We start from the raw sequence: 20,965 nt of genomic DNA, 5'->3' as shown, positions 1-20,965 counted from the left end.
AATAACAGTCATGGCACAGAACTTTATACTTGTAATATAAGCAAGAATAGCAGACTTGATTTAATTAATCAAATGCAACTAATCAAAAGACGCAACCATTCAGGACAGCACTGGGGATCGATGCTAATCCCATCTGCATGTTTGCTGAACAGCAGGAGCTTTGCAGTATAGTTAAATGTCGGGTGACACTTGTATTTTATGAATAAGAGCATTGGAAAAACCAGGTGTATTATCTGAATGGTAAATTTTAGTAACTCTCAATATCCAGTCAGTAAGCTTCTAGATATTAGATTTAGATGTTAAAATGTAAAGACTATGGAGTTGTAAAGAACCAAAGAAAATGTTAGTATTCCATGTTGGCCATCACAGTTGCTATGGAGATTCTAGAGAAGGAAGAATTCATTCCATGTGGTAGTCTGGGAGTGGAGGGGTGAGAACTGGGAAGTGAGAACTAGGAAGACTTCACTTGGGAGGGCTTTATGACGAAAAAAGAACTTGGAGGAGGTGGAGTGGAGGAAAGGTCAACCCACCCTTTCTGTGCTGATCCCCATCATCTCATTTAGGCTTAGCCCGGAGCACACCCAAGGGCACAGTTGGTGAACCCTCAGAGAGGATGGGGAATGGTGGAGCTCTGGCAAACCGGAAAAATCTAATTCCTATTTTGCTAAAATATCATGTGGGCCAAAGGAAAAAGCACTTCAGCAGATTCCAACCCCGGGCAGCCATGCTGCAACCTCTTGAAGGGGTAGAGTCATTGAGCTGGGAGTCAGGGGCTTGGGTCCTAGTCCTGGTGCTGTCATTTTCTTATTGTGATCTTTGGTAAGTAATCTCACCTCTCTGAGGCTAGGATTCCATACCTCAGAAGTGAGGGAGCAGGATAAGGAGATTCATGACATTCTATGATCCTTAATGGTCGTCATCCTCTATATTTATATAAAACATCTGGGAGACAGGGAGTCATGAAATTCTTTTAATACATGGTGTTGGGAAGAACCATGGTTCACCATGGGACCATGCCAGAGATTTCTAAATTCTTCCCTCTTAAAACATCAAAATTGAACACAGAAACAAGCCAGAAAGGAAAAAGCCATTTTATCTAGCATCATTATATCCACTTTTCCAAGGAATCTTATTAAGCAAATATTATTTGTTCTTCATTTTACACTGGAGAAAACTGAGGATCAGTGAGGTGTAATGATTTGTCCAAGGCTACCCACAGAGTTAGGGGCAGAGCTGGAAGGTGAAGCCAAGACTTTTATATCAACACAAGCAATACTGAGCCATTCTTGACTCTGTTTGTGTTTCATGATATCCTCATGGACCCAGAATTCTAAAATATCACAGTTTTGTTTTAAGGGCCCTCCCTCAGTACCTCCAGGGCTCTAGAGCCCAGCTCTAGTTTTTCAAGAAGATTCCTTTATTCCAGGAAAGACTGGATGGAGAATGGTAGCAGCCAAAAAGAATGGCCTCATTTCAGTGAGCTCTCTCAAGGCTTGTTGCATCATTCAACCTCTTGAAAGTACAAAAGCATATCAAGAAGAAAAACAGACTTTAGTGGAGAAAATGAAGCAAGAGTTACAAGAAACGGGCTCTTCTTCTGGCTCTGTCACTAATGACTTTGAGTATGTCACTTGCCTTCTCTGAACCTCAATTTCTACATCTGTAAATTAGTGGTTCTCCAAGCTTCCCCAGCTCTGACACTGGAGAAAGGCACTGCTCAGTGCTGGCTTTGTTGTAAGCATGGACTCAGCCACAGTCCTGGCCTTCACCAGTTGAGGGCCTTTCAGCACTAAATGAGCTATTGTGTAGGGCCAGTCACAGATGGCCTTGAGATGTCACCTCAGAGGCTGCGGCTTGTAGCCAAGAGTCTGGCCTTCCACTCTGAAAGACCAGGCAACAGAAAGTTAGCAAAGGTCAGCTCACATCTGGCCTGGTGTGAATGACAGGGTCCCTAAGGATCATGGAAGAAGCCTTTGGCTTCAGGAAGAAGAACATCTGAAAAGCATTAGGTTGCTGAAAGCCTGACATCCCAAAGTTCCCAAGAAAATTCAAATGTTCCTTGGCCTTTGAAGGATCGTTGAAAGTATCCAAGACCAAAGAGTGTAGCCTGGCCATTTGCGAGCAGGAGGAAGCCCACACTCATGCCAGGCTTACCTCTCAGGCCTAATAACCCTGCTGGGAAGGCTCATGTGAGCTTGTTCTTAGCCAGCGGAGGAGTGGTGCTGAAGACCCCCTGTTCATGGGCCAAAGGCGTTTGGCTGCAGGAGGCTGGTGGTGCATGTGCATGCTCGGGGTACAACTCAGTGGAACGAAGTTTGATCAGACCTTTCTTCTTCCCCTGAAGGTACTACAGGGTTCCTGGGTGCAATGATGGGTGGCCCAGAGTAGGGCCTATGCATCATTGCTTGTAGATTATGCCACCTTTCCCTAACCCTGGGTACGCTGGGCACGCATTCACAGCTTGAGTCCTTTAGGCTGAAGAAGAAAAAGTTGCAGAGCCCATGACCATGATTTTTATGTGTAATGAGGCACTGTGGGATATAGGACAAGACATTGTCTTATATATAGATGGGACAAGATATAGCCCTCTGCTAATGTCCCTGTTAACTTCATAGCCATGTGACCTTGGGCTAATTGTTTAACATCTTGAGAGTTTTACTCACCTATAAAATGGGGGTGACCAGGGAACATGAAATAAAAATTGAGGGAATTTGGAATTTGAAAGAGCCACAGAGCTCATACTGACCAACTTCCTCATTTAGCAGATCAAAAATTTAAGTCTAGACAGACGAATCTACTTATCTAAGGTTGCACAGGACATAAGAAAGAAAAGCCAGGTCAAGGCCCTAGGTATCTTGGCTCCCAGTCCAGTGTTTGCTGTGACCTGCCAGACAGTCTTTTAGTTTCCTTATGTCTCTCAAAGCCCATGACCTATGGTTTCCAGAAGTTTTCTAAGTATCCATACAGCATGGGCTGCTTCTGGAATATGAGATCATCCAGGCCAAAGCAAACTTAGCTGGAAATGGTTCAGGATGGTGGAGGCCCATGCATACAATTGTCTGATCCATAGATGGCACTGGCTACAGAAGGGCTAGTCCATACACAGGCCAACTAGAAAGACTTAGGTCAAAGGTCACACCCATGCAGAACTCTCTGGGGCCACCATGGCCCTGTGATGTAGAATAGGGTCCCATTGTGGCATAATCTACAGTGGATGAGATGTGAATTTCTTCTGGTGGCTCTTTGCACATGGCTGATCTGACCAGTCTCTGTCTCTTGTCCCCATTCCCTCTTTCTCCTTACAGTGTGTGGTCAGCCCTCCCGCTCTCTGCCAAACCTGGTCAAGAGAATCATCGGGGGCAGGAATGCTGAGCCTGGCCTCTTTCCATGGCAGGCCCTGATAGTGGTAGAGGACACCTCGAGGGTGCCAAACGACAAGTGGTTTGGGAGTGGGGCCCTGCTCTCTGAGTCCTGGATCCTCACAGCAGCCCACGTGCTGCGCTCCCAGCGAAGGGACAACACAGTGATACCGGTCTCCAAGGAGCATGTCACCGTCTTCTTGGGCCTGCATGATGTGCGGGACAAATCGGGGGCTGTCAACAGCTCTGCGGCCCAAGTGGTGCTCCACCCAGACTTCAATATCCAGAACTACAACCATGACATAGCTCTGGTGCAGCTGCAGGAGCCTGTGCCCCTGGGACCCCATGTCATGCCCATCTGCCTGCCAAGTCCTGAGCCTGAAGGCCCAGAGCCCCACATACTGGGCTTGGTAGCGGGCTGGGGTATCTCCAATCCTAATGTGACAGTGGATGAGATCATCAGCAGTGGCACACGGACCTTGTCGGATGTCCTACAGTACGTCAAGTTACCCGTGGTGCCATATGCGGAGTGCAAAACCAGCTATGAGTCACGGTCGGGGAACTATAGCGTCACAGAGAACATGTTCTGTGCTGGCTACTATGAGGGTGGCAAGGACACGTGCCTTGGAGACAGCGGTGGGGCCTTTGTCATTCTGGATGACTTGAGCCAGCGCTGGGTGGCCCAAGGCCTGGTGTCCTGGGGGGGGCCCGAAGAATGTGGCAGCAAGCAGGTCTATGGGGTCTACACGAAGGTCTCCAACTATGTGGACTGGGTGTGGGAGCAGATGGGCTCCCCACAAAGTCTGGGGGAGCTACAGGTGGAACGGTGAGCCGACTGACATCCTCAGGGCCTGCCTGCCTGCACCCAGCCCGAGAGAGGCTGTACACGCACTTTCGATGGCACACTCCAAGTTACTCAGCAGACCAAATGGAATGGAACACGCTGTCCCCATCCTCCCAAGACAGCCCCTGGAGCTCTGAGAGGCAGCAGTGTGGTACAGGAGAAGGCTTCACACAAGAGGCCTGGGTCCATGGCCCTGAGCAAGCCCCTTTCCCTCATAGGCCTCACTCTCCCCACAGTACAATGAGGGAGCTAGCCCTCTGGCCAATCCCAGCACTCCTCTCCAGGAGGGCTTGACCCGGTGGCCTTATGCACTCCTACTCACCTACCAAACATTCCGGTCCCACTGTTGGTGTGCCTGAGCTCAGACTTGACTATTAGAAAATCTTACCTTATGTTGAGTTGAATGCTGAGTCCATATATTTTCCTAGATCGGCCCTCGGCACAGACAAGTCTAGTCCCTTCTAGGGGGAAGGTGCTCGGACTTCAGGAGACAGGGATAAGACCTCCAAGACCCTGTCTCCTAGTGTGATGTCTTGGAGTACTTTTGTTCTTGGATTTTTCTCCCCAAAGCTTCTTATAATCCAAGCCTTATCCCTGTGTTCTCTATTAAAGGAAATCTCTCTATTAAAAGACAAAGAGAAAGCTGGAAAAGTTTGTGGTGACTAGGGGCAGGAGACTATCAGTGGGAGGTTCCCCGTCTCTGACAACTTCCTATCGCCAATTCTGAACACATCATTTAGACTCATATGTCACTCTCCAATACCAGCTGACAACACAGGCGTCTACACCTGCCACTCCAGACAAGCATGAAGCAAACTTCCAGCTCTGAGGTGTATCATCTGAAAAGGCCACCTGAGCCCCAGCCCCAGGCACAGAAACTCAACTGGATTGTCTGGATAAAGAGAAGGCAAACACTGCCCCGCTGTGCTTCTGGGCAGGAAAATGGAACAAAGAATGAGGTCAGGACATTAGGAGTAAACTGATCCCACCAGACTGCCCAGTGTGCCTGAAGTCTGATCTCTTCAGAGAACCCACCTGGCATGGATGTTCAGAAAGATCCACTCCTTGGGTTTCCAGGAGCCAGACAAGGGAAGACGAGACTTGCCCATGAAAGGACAGCAAAGAGTGCTGGGTTCTAGCCTCAGCTCTGCCCCTAACTGGCTGTCTAACCTCTCACAAATCACTTTCCCTTTGTGGGCTTCAGTTTCCCCATCTGTAAAAGGAAGACATTAGATCCCCCTCGGGGTCCTTCTAACTCTAGCATTCAGTCTTCTGATTGTCAGCAGCCTCTCCCCTGAGCCTCACAAGGTCAATTGTGTTCCTCCTCTCCAGAATTTGCTCTTCTGGGTATCCTCCATCAGAGAGAGGCAGCCAGAGAAGTCCTGAGAGGGATTCCAAGAGAACAATTGTGAAGTGTCCATTTTTCCAATCGGTTCATGAAAGCACACTCCTATGTCTATGAACAGTACATGTAGAGGGTGCTATATTTTGTATATTTTATATCACAAGCTTCTCTGCACTCTGTTTCTCCTGTCAGGGGTCTGAAGTGGAAATAAACTCTCTGTGGATAACCAGCAGCCTTCATTCTGGGGTTTGATGATTGTTTGTTTTTTTTAATTTAATTTAATTTTTTCAGTGTTCCAAGATTCATTGTTTATGCACCACACCCAGTGTTCCATGCAATACGTGCCCTCCTTAGTACCCACCACCAGCCTCACCCATCCCCCCACCCGTCCCCTCCAAAACCCTCAGTTTGTTTCTCAGAGTCCACAGTCTCTCATGGTTTGACTCCCCCTCCAATTTCCCCCCACTCCCTTCTCCTCTCCATCTTCCAATGTCCTCCGTGTTATTCCTTATGCTCCACAAATAAGTGAAACCATATGATAATTGACTCTCTCTGCTTGACTTATTTCCCTAAGCATAATCTCCTCCAGACCCATCCATGTTGATACAAAAGTTGGGTATTCATCCTTTCTGATGGAGGCATAATTTACCATTGTATATGTGAACCATATTTTATTTATCAATTCGTCTGTTGAAGGGCATCTTGGCTCTTTCCACAGTTTGGTGATTATAGCCATTGCTGCTATGAACACTGGGGTACATATGACCCTTCTTTTCACTCTATCTGTATCTTTGGGGTAAATACCCAGTAGTGCAATTGCAGGGTCATAGAGTAGCTCTATTTTTAATTTCTTAAGGAATCTCCACATTGTTTTCCAAAGTGGCTGCACCAACTTGCATTCCCACCAACAGTGTAAGAGGGTTCCCTTTTCTTACGCACCACACCCACATCCTCTCCAACACTTGTTGTTTCCTGTCTTGCTGTCTTGTTAATTTTGGCCATTCCAACTGGTGTAAGATGGTATCTCAGTGAGGTTTTGATTTGAATTTCCCTGATGGCCAATGATGATGAACATTTTTTCGTGTGTCTGTTAGCCATTTGTATTGATGATTGTTAATGCTTGTTTATTTGGCTTTTTGAAGAGAGACTGGCCCCTCGTTAAGCTCCTATCCCTCCCATTACAGAAAAGGTACAACTTTAGTCATCTGGACATCATCCAAGAAGGGGTGATGAGGAATGGGGTCAGTTATGGACATGTGTCCCTCTAGGCTACACATGCCTTCACTCAAGTGCCTGCTGTTTAAGCCCTTGACTTCAAAGAGCCCAAACTAGCATGCAAGACAGGGTCCCATGCATGTAAGTCTCATAAGGATGAAAGCCATCAAGTGTCATAAGAGGAGTCGAGATTGCAGCTCTCTAGGCACTTAAAGATGGGGGAACATCACTGAAGGGGATCTGGAGAGCTTTGCGGAGATGCTGCAAAGAATGCAGGAGAGAGGAGAGAAGGGCCAGAGTGGATGAAGATCGAGCAGGGAAACCTTCATGAGTAGAGCAGGAGCAGTGGGGAATCAGGGAGAGTGGAAGGAGTCTCAAAGGCCATACTATGTTTGCGCTCTGTCCTGTAACCAGTGATTCTCCTAGTGGGAGTATATCAGAATCACCTGGAGTGCTCGTTAGAAATTGCAGGGTCTCATCTGCAGGGAACTGAATGGGCAGACCTGAGTGTGAGCATCACAGGGAAGTGGTGGAAAGCACTCTGGAAAGAGACAGTGGAAACCCACCAGACCAAGGCTAAGCTGGTACAGATGTGGGTACAGGAGTTTAAAACATCCAAGTAGTGTGTTCAGTAGGGCTTGGTGTATAATATCCTATGAAATGGTACAGATGTGGGGATGGGGGGGAGGGGCAGGTGCACAGCTAACCTGTTAGCTTCTCCATGGCTTCTCCATGGATGCACTCATGGTTTGCCTTTGTTTTGGGTTTGTATTGTAATGAAAACATCATGTTTTTTACACTATTAACTAAAAGAATCCTAAATTGTGCTTGACATTTTACATGTAGCTGGTCTTAAGGATTATCTGTCTTGGGTTCTACTGTCTTTCAGACTTTCCCTTTCTTCTAGATATTTATGTTGTGGAATATTTGAAACACTAAGGTACCATGGGTTACATGGAAAGCACCCTGTGACATAGTGTGGAGGAAGCAGATTACTCTTTTCTTCTTCTGGTGATGTTTTACCAGCTTAGGGACTGACTGAACATGGGGGCTGAAGGAAATGGAGGCAACCAAGATGTGGTCTATGTGGGCGTTAACAAGCATCTGGAATGTCAGAGGGAGAAGGTCATGAGCAACCCAGCTGGAGATGTAAGGAAGGAAGAGCAAGAAAGGAACCACTCAGAGGACATAGCAGGTCAGAGATATGAATCTGAAGTCCATCAGGGTATAGGATAGGCAGTAGGGTGGGACAGGAGGAGACTGGTATTAACTACCACAAGTGTGCAGAAGAGCAGGCCAAGGTCTGATCAAGGGGACCCCAGCGTGGAAGGCATGGAGAGAAGAGAAACCTCAAGAAAGAGACCAAAAAGCAGTCAGAAACACAGGAAGAGAAGTGCTTCAGAAGCCAAGAAGGGAGCATGTGGAGGGGTAAAGTAGTCGAGAGTGCCAATGCCACACGACATTCTAGAGGACAGGCAGGACATTCCCAATAGACAAGGATCCAGCCTCTACTGTCAACACTAAAAGGATTCAGGAAGCAGGCCCTCTGCTGTGTTTAAAGTCTCCAGCTCTCCCTCCTCCTTCTCTGCCTCCTTCTTTCTTCTCCTCCCCCTCCTTCTTTCTTCCCCCCTCCTCACCCGCTTCTTTCTCTTCCCCCTCCTCCTCCGTCTTTCTTCTCCCACTCCTCCTCCCTTTTCTCCTCCTCTCCCTCCTTCTCCTTCTTTCTTCTCTCTCTTTCTCCTCCCTCCCTCCCTCCACCCCCAACCTCCACCGTGTCCAGACTTCTGCTAGGTTTATCTCTCCCCCGAGGCAGGAAACTATCTCCTTTCTCTGTGATTTAGAGTAAAAACTTTATGATGGTATGCTTAGTCCTCTGGGTTTGGGCTCCTTGAAACCTACAAATCTTTTACCACAATCCCTGACTCTTCAAATGAAAATTTGCACTTCCAACTTTGGTTTCTGCTTTGCTCCTTCAAAACTCAAACTTGTAGCCAGCCTCACCTAAAACAATGGGTACTCCACCTTTAATAATAGGGAGGCAGAGGGCAAGGGGAAACCTGGAGATGAGGACTACATGAGAGGAAATTTCAAACGGTATCCTCCTACACACGTAAAGAGCACTGTTGAAGTCCCATGTATGGACCCAGAGCCATTCTACCTCCATCTGTGATTGTGGATCTATTAAATGTCCAGTTAAATGTCTTTATTCCCAAGTGTGTGCAGAGCCTGGCACTTTCTTCTTCTAAATCCACCTCCAAAGGAGAGGGAAGGATGTGGAGACTGAGTGTCAACTCCTCTTTCTAGAAGCTTGGCTGTGGAAAGGAGGAGAGGGAGAGACTATGGAACAAATGAGAAGCCAGGAAAACAGAAGTATGGTTTTAGGGTAAGAAGACTTGGCCATGTTTTGGAGGCATAGGCAAAGGAGAGATTCAAGATGCCAGAGAGGGGCGAGAACCCCCCAAGCCAGGTCCCCAGTAGTTTGGAAGTGAGGAGATCCAAAGTCCAGAATTACTTTTGAAGAGAAAAAAAGTTTACAGAGGGGACAGATGGAGAAAGAATGCGTGGGGGAGTTCCCACCCAGTGGACTCTGAGATTCTGCTGGGAATGGAGACAGGACATTAGCTGGGGCAGTGGCCAGGGACATGTAGAATGAAATGAAATGAATGAAATGAAATGAAATGAATGAAATGAAATGAAATGAAATGAATGAAATGAAATGAAGATGCACCCCAGCCCTATCAGCAGCTTGGTGACAGCTACAAAGAAGACAGATGGTTACCTGGATCAGGCTCAGGGAATGAGTGCTCTGGGAAGTCACATAGGTAAAAGTTAGTGGTGCTGGCCAGGGTAGGAAAGGCTCAGAATTCAGAAGACCTAGAATGGGTCTTGCCACTAACTCACAGAGTAACTTTTGGCAAGTTAATTCCCTTCTTAGGACCTCAGTTTTCTTAGCTCTGCAATGAGAGGAATGGTCTAGATGGTCTTGAAGGGCTGTTTAGCCATAAGATGTTGTGTGTCTATGTCTGTAAATCCAAGTCAGTGGAAACAATATGGAGCAGGAAGACTCTTAAAGGGGTCTTCAACCCCCAAGGCCCTGAGGAAGGGCTTCTTTGGGAAGAGATCCCTGTGGGTAGAGCATGAAAATTCTTTATTAGTCAGGACTCTTTCATTCATGAGAAAGAAATCCAATGCAAACAGCTTACAGGAAGGAGGGAGGGAGGGAGAGAGAGAAAGAGAGAGAGAGAATTATAGGCTCTCAAAGCTAAAATGTCCATCATGAAGCTTCAGTTATGGTTAGATCAAGGAATGCAAATATCAGGATACAATCTCCCTCTTGCTTTACTCTTCATCATCTAGACCCACTTTTTTCCATTAGTAGCATCATTCTCAGAAGACTCTCAATGAAGTGATCATAGGCAGATCTTGGCTTATAGACAGCAGCCTAACAACCTCAACAGGAAGGGCCTTCTCCTTTTTAATATGGTTAGCAAAATTCCCAAGGCAGACCTTCATTGGACTGGCCAGAGTTACAGTCCCATCTCTGAGCAGTTGTCCCCAAAGGATGAGAGGATTTAATTCATCAGGTCGGTCACCTTCCTACCTCTGGAATCAGAAGTAAGATCATTTCAATTCAGGACATATGGACTAAGAATGGAAGGAGAACGGACCCCAAAGGAAAACTGGGACCCTGTTACTTAAAAGAGCAATGAATTCTAGGAAAACAAAAATAACATATGTTCCTAAGAGAGGGTGATGAAGGATGCCTAGGTGGCTCAGTCTGTTAAGCCTCTATAGTTAAGAGTGTGCCTTCAGCTCAGGTCATGTTCCCAGGGTCCTGGGATTGAGTCCCGCATCAGGCTCCTTGCTCAAATACATAAAAACAGAGGGTGTTGAGCTGGTAGCTCTGGAAAAGAGTAAGATGAAGCCCAGAGTATGATCTGTCCCTCCTTCCTTTGGCTGCAGTGTGTGGGGTCCCCAAGTTCTCCCGGAAGCTGATAGCCAGGATCTTCAATGGACGCCCAGCCCAGAAAGGCACCACCCCCTGGATTGCCATGCTGTCATACCCAAATGAGCAACCCTTCTGTGGGGGCTCCCTTCTAGGTAAGGAGATGTGGGAAGTGTGGGGGACCCAGGGTTAGGGGGCAGGGTGAAAGTGAAAGAACCCAACCCTCTTCCTGGAGACTGACCAATATTTCTGGATTAGGAATCACTAGTCCACACTAGTAGTGAGACCCAGAAGGACAGTGTCGTGGAAAGAGCCCTTAAGTGGAGCTAGGAGATATGTATTCCTATTCTAGCTTGCTTCTTCAGTCAACAAACACCTATGAAGTCCTGCTGAGTCTCAGGCACTGGGAAGGACTAAGTCAAAGAGTCAGACCCTCAAACACTGATTACAATGCACTCAGATGAAGCTCAAAGGCAAGTTGTGCCATGGTTCTGGGACTAGGAAGAACCAGGAAATTCACCCTGGAGAAGCCAGGGAAGGGAGATTTACAAAGGCCCTGAAGGCCATACTTAGGAATTTAGATCTATCCTGAAGCCTGCTGCAGATTTACAAGGATGTTCTCTCCAGGGGCAATACGGATTGAAAGGAGAGCAAATCCTAAAGCCAGGATTTCAGTGAGGTGGCTGTGGCAATTGTGGGGAGAGAAGTCATTAGCCTCAGAATAAGAACAGGAGACAAGAAATGGCAATAAGACAGATTCAAAAGCATTAGGAAATAGGATCGTTAGGATTTTGCTATGGAGTGAATATGGGTGGGAGTGGGAGCGAGGGTGGGAAAGAGATGGCTGATGGCTCTTCCTGCCACAGTTTGGTCCTGATGATAAAAGGTCCACTCCAATTCTGACATCATAGGAAAAACTGATAGCAACCTAGAGTCCCTGGCCAGTTCCTGGTCTGATCTCACCACAGAGGAAGAAGGCCCAGCTGGATCCACATCTGCCTAGACAGCCCCCAGACTTAGGCTCACCTTTCACTCGCTCACCTCCCCAACAGCGGAGTCAGGTGAGGACAGCTCCACAATAGATCAGGGTTTTTCCAACTTTAATGTGAATAGGAATTACCTGCGGGTCTTGTTAAAATCCCCAGATTTTACTACTGAATGCAGATTCTATTTCAATAGATCTGAGGTCCACCTGAGAGTCTGCATTTCTAAGAAGTTCCCAGATGAGGCTGGTGCTGTTGGTCCAGGGGCCACAAGGCCTGAGTTTGGCCAGTAAGCCCAGGGTCTTCTATGGACTCACCTTGGGGTGTCTGGTGCTCACCAAGCCCATGGGTTTAAGGCAGCCCTAAAACCCAGTTTAAGATGTTCAGTCTTGGCCTCTTGATTAGAATAGGCAGATGAAATCACAGATTTAACTCCTCATCTTCAGATTAGGGTTATACGAGTGTCTGACTTGCAGCTCTGAAACCCAATGGAAAAGGGTTCTGAAGTGGTCTGAAGCAATGGTGGGGGTGGGGCAGGATGGGGAAGTGCACAGTATATGCATATACAATTCTGTTCTCAGGCACCGGCTGGATCGTGACTGCAGCTCATTGCCTCCACCAGTCGCTCGATCCAGATTACCCAGCCCTACAAGACTCAGACCTGCTCAGACCTTCTGACTTCAAAATCATCATGGGTGAGTGAGGAGCAGGCTGACTCCTGAAGCCAACAGTGGTTCTGGGCATAAGGTGTGTCCACTCACTTACTTATCAGGGCAGGACACCTGAAGTGAAGAATGAGCTAGAACTGGAGTCCAGGGACCCGAGTCCAAGCCCAAGGCTATGATTTTCAGGTGGTGAGACCATGAGCAAGTCACTGAAGTCGAGGTCTCCATTTTTATAATAGTGAAGTAAAGAGTCCAGTCTAGATCATTCTAAAGATGCTTTAGGCCTCTAGGAATCCATGGTTTCTAGGAAGTCATACTCAGACAATCCAAGCTTAATTTCTCTTTCTTAGCCTAATCAGTTTGGTTCAGCACGTATTTGCCTACAGACGCTATGCCGGGATGAAAGAACATAATATAATTAAGACCTAGTCCCTACCCTCAAGGAACTTAACAACCTAATAAAGGAATAAAATATGAGCACAGAGAACTCTAGTATAAGATAGGAAGCAGAAAGTCCTATAGGAGAGGAAGAGAGAAGTCTCCATGGGAATTCACAAGAAAAAGACCTGTAACTGACGAATCTAACTGGAGAATCAGAGAGGCTTCCTGGAGGAGGGAACACGTGACTCAGGCACTGAGGTTGATGATATGGTTTGAACATGTGGCAGTAAGCATCAGAATGAGTGTTCTAAGGCAATGGGATCAGTTCTAGAAGAAAGACAGAAGTGGGAGCCCGTGGGAATACCTGGGGAAGGGCAGGTAGGGTGGGACGCCTGGGAGTGGGGGGCAGCAAAAGGGTTAAGGCTAAAAACAGTCCAGATGGTACAAGGGGGGACTGAGAACATGCGTCGTGTGCTTTCTCTTGCTCAGGCAAGCACTGGAGGCGCCAGTCGGATGGGAACGAGCAGCATCTCGGGGTCAAACGCCTCTTCCTCCATCCCCTGTACAACCCCAACACATTCGAGAATGACGTGGCTTTGGTGGAGCTGCTGGAGAGCCCAGTGCTGAGTGACTTTGTGATGCCCATCTGTCTGCCAGAGGGCCCCCCCGAGGAAGGTACTCTACCTCACCCCTGACCCCACCCCTGCAGAACAGCATTTGCCTCCACAGGCAGGTCCCCAGCATGGTGAGGCTCTGCGGGATCCCTCAGCAGCCTCCCCTTGAACAGCTAGGTCCGAAGTAGATCCACGGCAGCAGCACGCAGCACACAGGCAGGCTTGATCAGTTCTTGAAGGACTGGATCAGTCAAGGTCCAGAAGAGAAAACCGAAACCTGACAAGTCATTGCAAGAGGGAGAATTTAATCAAGGGCATTGGAGGACTAGGGCGGTAGGGGGATGCTATCGTAATGCAGGTAGTACCTGCAGGAAAAAACCACCCCTCCTCAGGCTGGGGAACAAAGGGAAGAGGACGGAGTCCCAGAATCTAGAAGCTTGGAAAAGGGACTCAGAAGCCCGTGGCGGGGCCCGGTGCTGATGTACTGGGGGAATAGCTGGGACCAGGTCCCGGGGCTAGGGCAGTGCCAACAGGAACCACAAGCCTTCCAGGAAGCGCCCCCTGTTTGGGGGGTCACCTCCCTCCTTGACAAAGCAGAATTGCCACTTCAGAGTCTCATCTGAAGCATCCACCAAGCAAAGTAAAGAGTAAGTCTAGAGCTGGGGGACAATAGCTTGATCACCTCCACAGGTTCAAAACGCTGTCCTGGCAGTCCCCAATCGGGTAACCTCGAGGAAGGGTCCGAACCTCAAGCCCCTTACCCCTGTGCTGAGGATAACACCCCATAGGGTGGCTGTGATATTGAAGTGAAATAATACAATCAAACATATCGGCTTCCTCTTCATCTTGTTCTAAATTCAGTGCTGCTGTGTCATAGCCAAGCGACAAAAACCGGCTGAATAGAACTGAGCCAACAGGAAAGGCACAGGTCTGAGTCTGATTTATCCAACGCCATGTGCCTACCATGTACCAGTGGCTCTACTTTCATTAATGTATTTACTACTTATAAAAACCTTGTGGGGGTAGGAGGTGTAGTCCCATTTTCCAGATGAGAAGCCTGAGTCCTAGCACTGTGAAGTGACTTACCCAAGACACAGCTTGGAAAAAGCATAGCTGGGGCTGGAAGCCAGGATGTCCCACATAATCCCCACCCCAATGCTCTACTCCTTGTCAAATGAAGAAATGATTGTTCTGTCAGCGCTCAATGCTTTTCCACCTGTCCCAACGTCTGTCAACTTCACAGACTTCTAGGACATCAGAGTTGGGAGAGGTTTTAGAGAATCCCAAGACCCGCCTCTTCCTTTTATGTTTTACGGAATGCGGAAGCTGGGGCTCAGCAGGGGAGGGGAGGGTGGGGGCTTGCCAAAGGCAGCATAGCACAATGTGGACTAGGCTGAACTTTTACATTGCTCACAAGCATTGATTGAGCACCTACTACATGCTAGTGCCATGGGGATACAGCTGTGAACAGGTAGCTGAGATGACCACCTCTGTGGAGCCTAGGTTCTGTGCTGGCTGGGAATGGGAAGGAACAAACAACCAATCAACCAGCTAATAACGCCTCAAAATCAAAGTCCAAACCTTTGTTTCGGGTAAGCTCCAGCCCAGCAGTCCTCCTCCCCACCACGTTCCCTTTCTCTGATGGGACAAATTCAGCCCTTCCTTCACAGGCAGAGCATGATGGGGCTGCAAGAGGCAGCTGTTTGAAAACCCCACAGACAGCCACTCCTCTCTCACCGTGTCTTCTTTCCTCCAGGGGACGTGGTCATCGTCAGTGGCTGGGGAAAGCAGTTCTTGCAAAGGTTCCCGGAGACCCTGATGGAGGTGAAGTTCAATTTATGTCCTATAGAGAGTGATGTCTCTGCCCCTCATTGGACCTTCCTGCTCCTTGTTGCCCCTCAGGGATTCAGAGTCTTGGGCAAGGGGTGGGTGAGAGAGAGACACCGGGGACCCAGACTCACCTCCAAAGTTCACCGGGACTTTGAATCCTGACGACCTTGGTCTGTTTGTTCTACATAGGGCTCTAATCTCTAATCTCTAAACATTGTTCAATGTTTCTGTAGCATATTAAAAGCTCAGGTATTGGAAATTCTTCCAGAAAACAGAGGGCTTAGACACCCCCAAAAGATGACCTCTCAGTATACCATAAGGATTCACATGCCGGAGTAACCAAGAATGAGCTAAAGATTCGCCTCTTGAGAGCTGCAGTCCTTGAATAATGAACTTGATGGCTGCATTTAGAAGTTCACATTTATATCATTTCATGAAAGAATAGTGCCCTGGAAGAGCGAGCTATGGCTCCAAGTACTGGCTCCTACCAACTTGCTAGGTGATCCAAAACAAGTTATTTGCCTCTCTAGACCATTGCATAGTATCTCAAGCTGCAAAGTTAGGGGCAATGCTAGATGCCCCCCCAAGACCTGCCTGATTCTGGCATGACTGGGTTTTATAACTGCCACAGTTAATTTCTGCATCCTTCAACATAGGATATTGTAACATAGTTTAAATTTTCGGATTTGCAACAACCATTCATCCCTTCTTTCATTAATTCCCAGGCATTTACTTGGTGCCTCCCATGTACCAGACATTGTGCTAGCTACTAGGAATGCTGAGGGGGCGGAGGAGTGGAAGAGAACACATCCGGTCCCCAGCTTCCTTGTGCTGATAGTCAAGTGAGAGGGACAAAAAGTAGTCATCAACATGATAAATGTGATGAGGAAGGAGTGCAGGAAGCTCCAGCATGTATAACGGGAAATCCAACCTTGCTTTTGGGGTCCATAAGGGCTCCCCAAAGGAAGTAACTCTTGAACAATGCTTGAACGGTGAGTAGAGGTGAGTCAGGCACTTGGTGGTTTGCTGAGGATATGGGCTCATGACCACCCTGCCCTGACATTCTCTCTCCACCTCTCTGGGAAGGCTCTGGTCCAGGAGGGACCTAAATGGCGAGGGTCAACAGGAGCTATAATCTTGGGGCATGTGAACAATGCCGTTCTCTGTTTGGGTAAATGAGACTCATGTGTTTCCTCATGTTGTCACAGACTTCTGCTCCAACATCTACCCTGAAGCCCCAAGGGCAATACTAATCACAGCACTTTACTTTTATGTATCAGTTTACTGCTTCAGGTAAAAAAATAAATAAATAAATATATATATATATATATATATATATATATATATATATATATCTCATACTGTAGTGGGGGAGAAAGTACGTAAATACCTGCTGTAAGGTGAGCGGCGGTAACCCCCACGGTACTGAATATTTATACAGTGCTTGTAGTTTACAAAGCATCTGCTCATTCATCTCCTCTGTACCATTCCATGTGATGAGTATGTCAAATATGGTGACTTCCATTCTTCAGATAAGAAAGCCATCTCAGAGGTCTCAAAGGCCAGGATTGCACTCTGTGTCTCAGGTTCCATATCCAGTAATTATAGGGGTGGGGGGAAAGTAGACTGACCATAGGTTTTGTATATATTTTCATATTTGGAATAATGAATGCGCTAGGCAAATATTATTTCCATTCTACAAATGAGAAAACCGAAGCCCAGAGAGGGCAAAAGACCTGCTCAAGGTCACACAGCAAGTTCGTGACTGAGACAGTAGCAGAACATGGATCTCCTGACCCTTTAGTGTTCCTTTACTTGCACCAGAGGGTAGTTTCTGGGACCAGGTCTAAGGTAGACCCAGGCTCATTCTGGAAGGGGACAGAGAGGAGCCAGCTCTAGGTGTGTCAGAGCAGGAGGGACTCCTCAGCCAAGGGGTGGGGACCAACCATGGCCTTCTGTTCCAGATCGAAATCCCGATCGTGGACCACCGTACATGCCAGGAGGCCTACGCCCCTCTGAAGAAGAAAGTGACCAGGGACATGATCTGTGCTGGGGAGAAGGAAGGTAAGTCAAGAGAAGGCATGCAACAGGGCACCACCAGCCATGGAAGAGGGGAGACTGTATGGAGGAGTCAGAGGACAGGAAGGAGAAAGGTCAAAAGAGGAAGAAATCCACTGGGGAATTCCACTGTGTCAGAGAAAGGAGCGCCAAAAAATTCCCGCCATTCTCTTCTCCAAGCCCAAGTTTTCCCCTATGAAAGAAGAGCCCTGAACCAGCCCTCACTTTCTGAAATCTCTGAGCTCTGAAGGGGCGGGACAGAACCGCTCTCAGCCCAGGTTTGGGTCACATGGTCTATTGCGCCCCCTCGCGTCCAATTTTCTGAACTACAAGTCAGATGTAGGGAAAAGGAGGCTCCTTTGGATTTGGGGCTAGGTAGGAGAGCCCTTTAACCTGCATCTCCTTTTCATCTAGGGGGAAAGGACGCCTGTGCAGGTGACTCTGGAGGCCCCATGGTGACTCTGGATAAGGAGAGAGGACAGTGGTATCTGGTGGGAACAGTGTCCTGGGGCGACGACTGTGGAAAGAAGGACCGCTACGGAGTATATTCCTACATCTACCACAATAAGGACTGGATCCAGAGGGTCACCAGGATGATGAATTGAATTCCGTTCCTCACCCCTAACACAACCTGTCCGTGGTCAGTCAGCAGCACAGGATAATTTTCTGATACAGGATGCCCCTCCCCCTTACCCACTTCCTTCAGCCCACTCTTTAGGGGCCTCTAAAGGGGGCATCTCAGCCTGCTTTCCACACTTTCTAAAGGCTGAGTTACTGAGTGATCAGAACACAAGGCTGAATCCAGACACTATCGCTCACCAGCTTAGCATCACTGGGCAGGTGACTTTACCTCTGAATCCGTTTTTTCTTCGATATTACGGAAATGGCATACCTTACCTACCTCATAAGTGTCTGATGAGGATAAAATTAATTAATATATACATAGCACTTAGCACAGCACAGACATAACCTAAGTGTTCAATAAACATGACTTAGCAAAAGGTCATTGTGTTTGCCAGACAGATGAAGCTCTCTTACAAATCCCACTGGCTCTTTAGGGCTGATCAGTATGCACCTTTCCCCTCAACCTTGACCATCTCCTTCATCTGCCCACAAATGTTTCTTTGCTACTATGCACTTTTCTCAGTCCCAATCCCTGCCCCCCATAAAAAAGCAAAAGAGACAAGATTCTTAGTCCTAGAGCATATCCAATAGCCATGCACTTATGAATGTGAGCTGGACACCAAGCCATGAGAATGCCTGAGAGAAGCAGGATGGGGATGAGGGAGGGACCAAGAACAGTGGACTGGGAAATCAGATGCCAGGTTCTAGAACTAGCTCTGCCCCCAGCTCTTGTTTGACTCTGTGAAAGCCCCTTCTCCTCATCTGAAAGGACCTTCCCAGCTTTGACAGCCTAGGATCTAATGAAGACATTTTTCCTTGATTAAGATGACTTAAAGCCGAAATAACAAAAGGCAAAAATTAACTTATGGTTCAATAGGGTTTTGATGCAGACCCAATACTGCATCTGTTACAATGCCCTCCCCACCCCCACCCCATCTGCCATGGGCCCGTTCCCAAGTACATAGCCCAGCTAAGTGCTAGTGAAGGGAAACTCCTTATTCCTAGGCACAAGGTCTGTTCCTTCCCTTCCTGGGAACCTGAGCTGCACACGGTCAGCCCTGCTGCACTAGACTCAGGCCCCTGCACTCTTCCTCCTTATGTCCACAACAGACCCCAAGAAGCCGTTCCACTGGTTCCCCACCTCTGTCCCTCACCAGGCATGCCCTGTTCTCTCGAGGTTATAAGTGTTTACCAGGCAGAATGCCTCTCCCCACCAAGAGCCACCTCCTCTCTCGGGAAGCTTCCAGACACCTCATCCCTTCCAGAGCTCTGAGATTTAAGCCCTTCAAGGGATCAAGAGCTCCAAGTTCCTGTCTCCTGTTCTATCAAAATTGATCTTCATGGGCAATTTCAATTCTTAGCGGCACTGCAATTCGTGGAGTCATTCAGGATCTCTTGCTGGAGGAAGATAATGAGGGATGAGAACTCATGGACACTAAGCCCTAGGCTGAATGCTCAGGGACAACAATTCACAGGCTGCTTCTGGTTCCACGAGCAAGTCATTCTACCTCTTGGTGCCCTGCTGTCTGCACTGTAGAGGGAAGATGACAATGGGTACCCAACTTCATCAGATACATGTCAAGCAAGATGGAGCTCTGTCTCAGACACCAAAGAATGGCAATGCAAAGTTTTAGAGTTGCTCTAAGACATTCCAAAACCCCTTACCATCCCATTTCACAGCACTGCCTGGGTGGCCCCATGGGCTAGGTTGTGCTGACTGCTATGGAGAACACCAAGATGAGGGAAGCATGGTTCATGCCTTCTAGGAGCTTCTACAGGAAAGACTGACACATGCGCAGGTGACTACCATGAAAAGAATGAGCCCTGCTAAATGCTATCCTTGGGAGCAGCATGGCAGCAAAAGAATGGCCACTCTGGTATGGAGGTACCAGCACAGGGGACTTCAGGAAGGCATCCCAGAGGAGATGATGTTAGCTCTGCCCTTGAGACCATTTCCACAGGCAAGAGAGAGGGAGGCCTTCCAGGTGGAAGGAGCACACGAGTAAACATGCACTTGGGCTTTCCTGAGATTACACTAGCTTCTCTCACAAAAATGACATTTACTAGGCCATTGTTCTGATTCTGGGGTCAGAACCAACGTCTGAAATAGCCTTTTTCCTGAAAGTCAGACAACTGTGGGACTTGAATAGCCTGAAGATTTATAGACAAATCCAGACTTCTGATTGGACCCAGGTCCTTTTGTTATTTCCCCCAACTACAATTTTATCCTTATTCTGAGGAAATGTCTAAATGGGCTGTGGGGCTTCAGCTTCCCTTTGATCAGGAAGCATTTATTAGCTACATCAGCCCCTGCACTGCTGCGAAGGTTCAAGAAACCCAAACTTCTCGCAGAGTCATAGAAGCAGAGGCTTGGGATGTCTGTTCGGACCATCTTCTCTAGAGATGGGAAACTCCTTACCTCCAAACGCAGCCATTCCAACTTCAAAAGGTGCTGTCTCTTAGACAACAAAAATCCACCTCCCTAACATATAGCTTGTGTATCTGAAGCTGTGATTCCGTCCATGAATGCTGTTGGTAGCACTAATGATCATGCCAATTTCATTAGCAACGGAAGCTATTGTTCTTATGAGTAACTACACATTTGTTCCAATAAACATCTGCATTGAGCCAAAGCACTCCGTTTGGCTTGTATGTTTTTCATGCACTGATGATTCTGGTAAGTTGTGTTTTCACTTATCAACAATTCTCTGCATCTGATTAGTATCACTGTACCATGAAGAGCGATGAGGGGAAGATTGTATTGTCAATACAATAGCATGTCAGGTTTTGGGGGTCAGTTCTGATTAAATGCCTTGTCCTGTTGTTCCTATCAATTACCAAATATACAGGATGCTAATCTTTCAGCATCCAAATTCCATTTCTCCTCCACACCCAGAATAGAAAACAAAACAAATCAAAACAAAATGTTTGGGGTTTTTTTTTTTTTGGATCATATGTTTAATTGTTTGGTTCAGAAAATATGGTACTCTGTCTACGGTGTCCTGTTCTGGAGTGTAGTATGTACTTTTCTTTTACTATGAGTTAATCTTGTTCCCTGATGGCAGGAATCAAAGAATCACCACCACCAAGTGGCCCTTCAA

At 47.5% G+C, this 20,965-nt stretch overlaps 1 protein-coding gene across 7 annotated transcripts in view; it reads left to right on the top strand.

The window, feature by feature from the left end:
* Positions 1–20,494, top strand: part of MASP1 (MBL associated serine protease 1) — a 65,485-nt gene extending 44,991 nt beyond the window's left edge. For 3 of the 7 annotated variants that reach the window (XM_080829767.1, XM_080829764.1, XM_080829763.1), the window contains one exon: positions 3,306–4,789. In XM_080829767.1, the coding sequence (XP_080685893.1) occupies positions 3,306–4,189 (884 nt within the window). In that variant the 3' untranslated portion in view covers positions 4,190–4,789. Of the gene's footprint in view, positions 1–1,426; positions 1,772–2,205; positions 2,345–3,305; positions 4,790–10,726; positions 10,865–12,273; positions 12,388–13,227; positions 13,414–15,108; positions 15,177–17,146; positions 17,247–17,654 lie in introns of those variants that run through there. The other 4 variants (XM_080829766.1, XM_080829765.1, XM_080829769.1 and 1 more) reach the window with 3 other exon arrangements.
* Positions 20,495–20,965: the final 471 nt, after the last annotated feature.

The sequence above is a fragment of the Martes martes genome (assembly GCF_963455335.1).
Source record: "Martes martes genome assembly, chromosome: 1".
Lineage (NCBI taxonomy): Eukaryota > Metazoa > Chordata > Mammalia > Carnivora > Mustelidae > Martes > Martes martes.
Note: the sequence above shows the minus strand (reverse complement) of the source record. Positions and strands in the feature narration are given on the sequence as shown.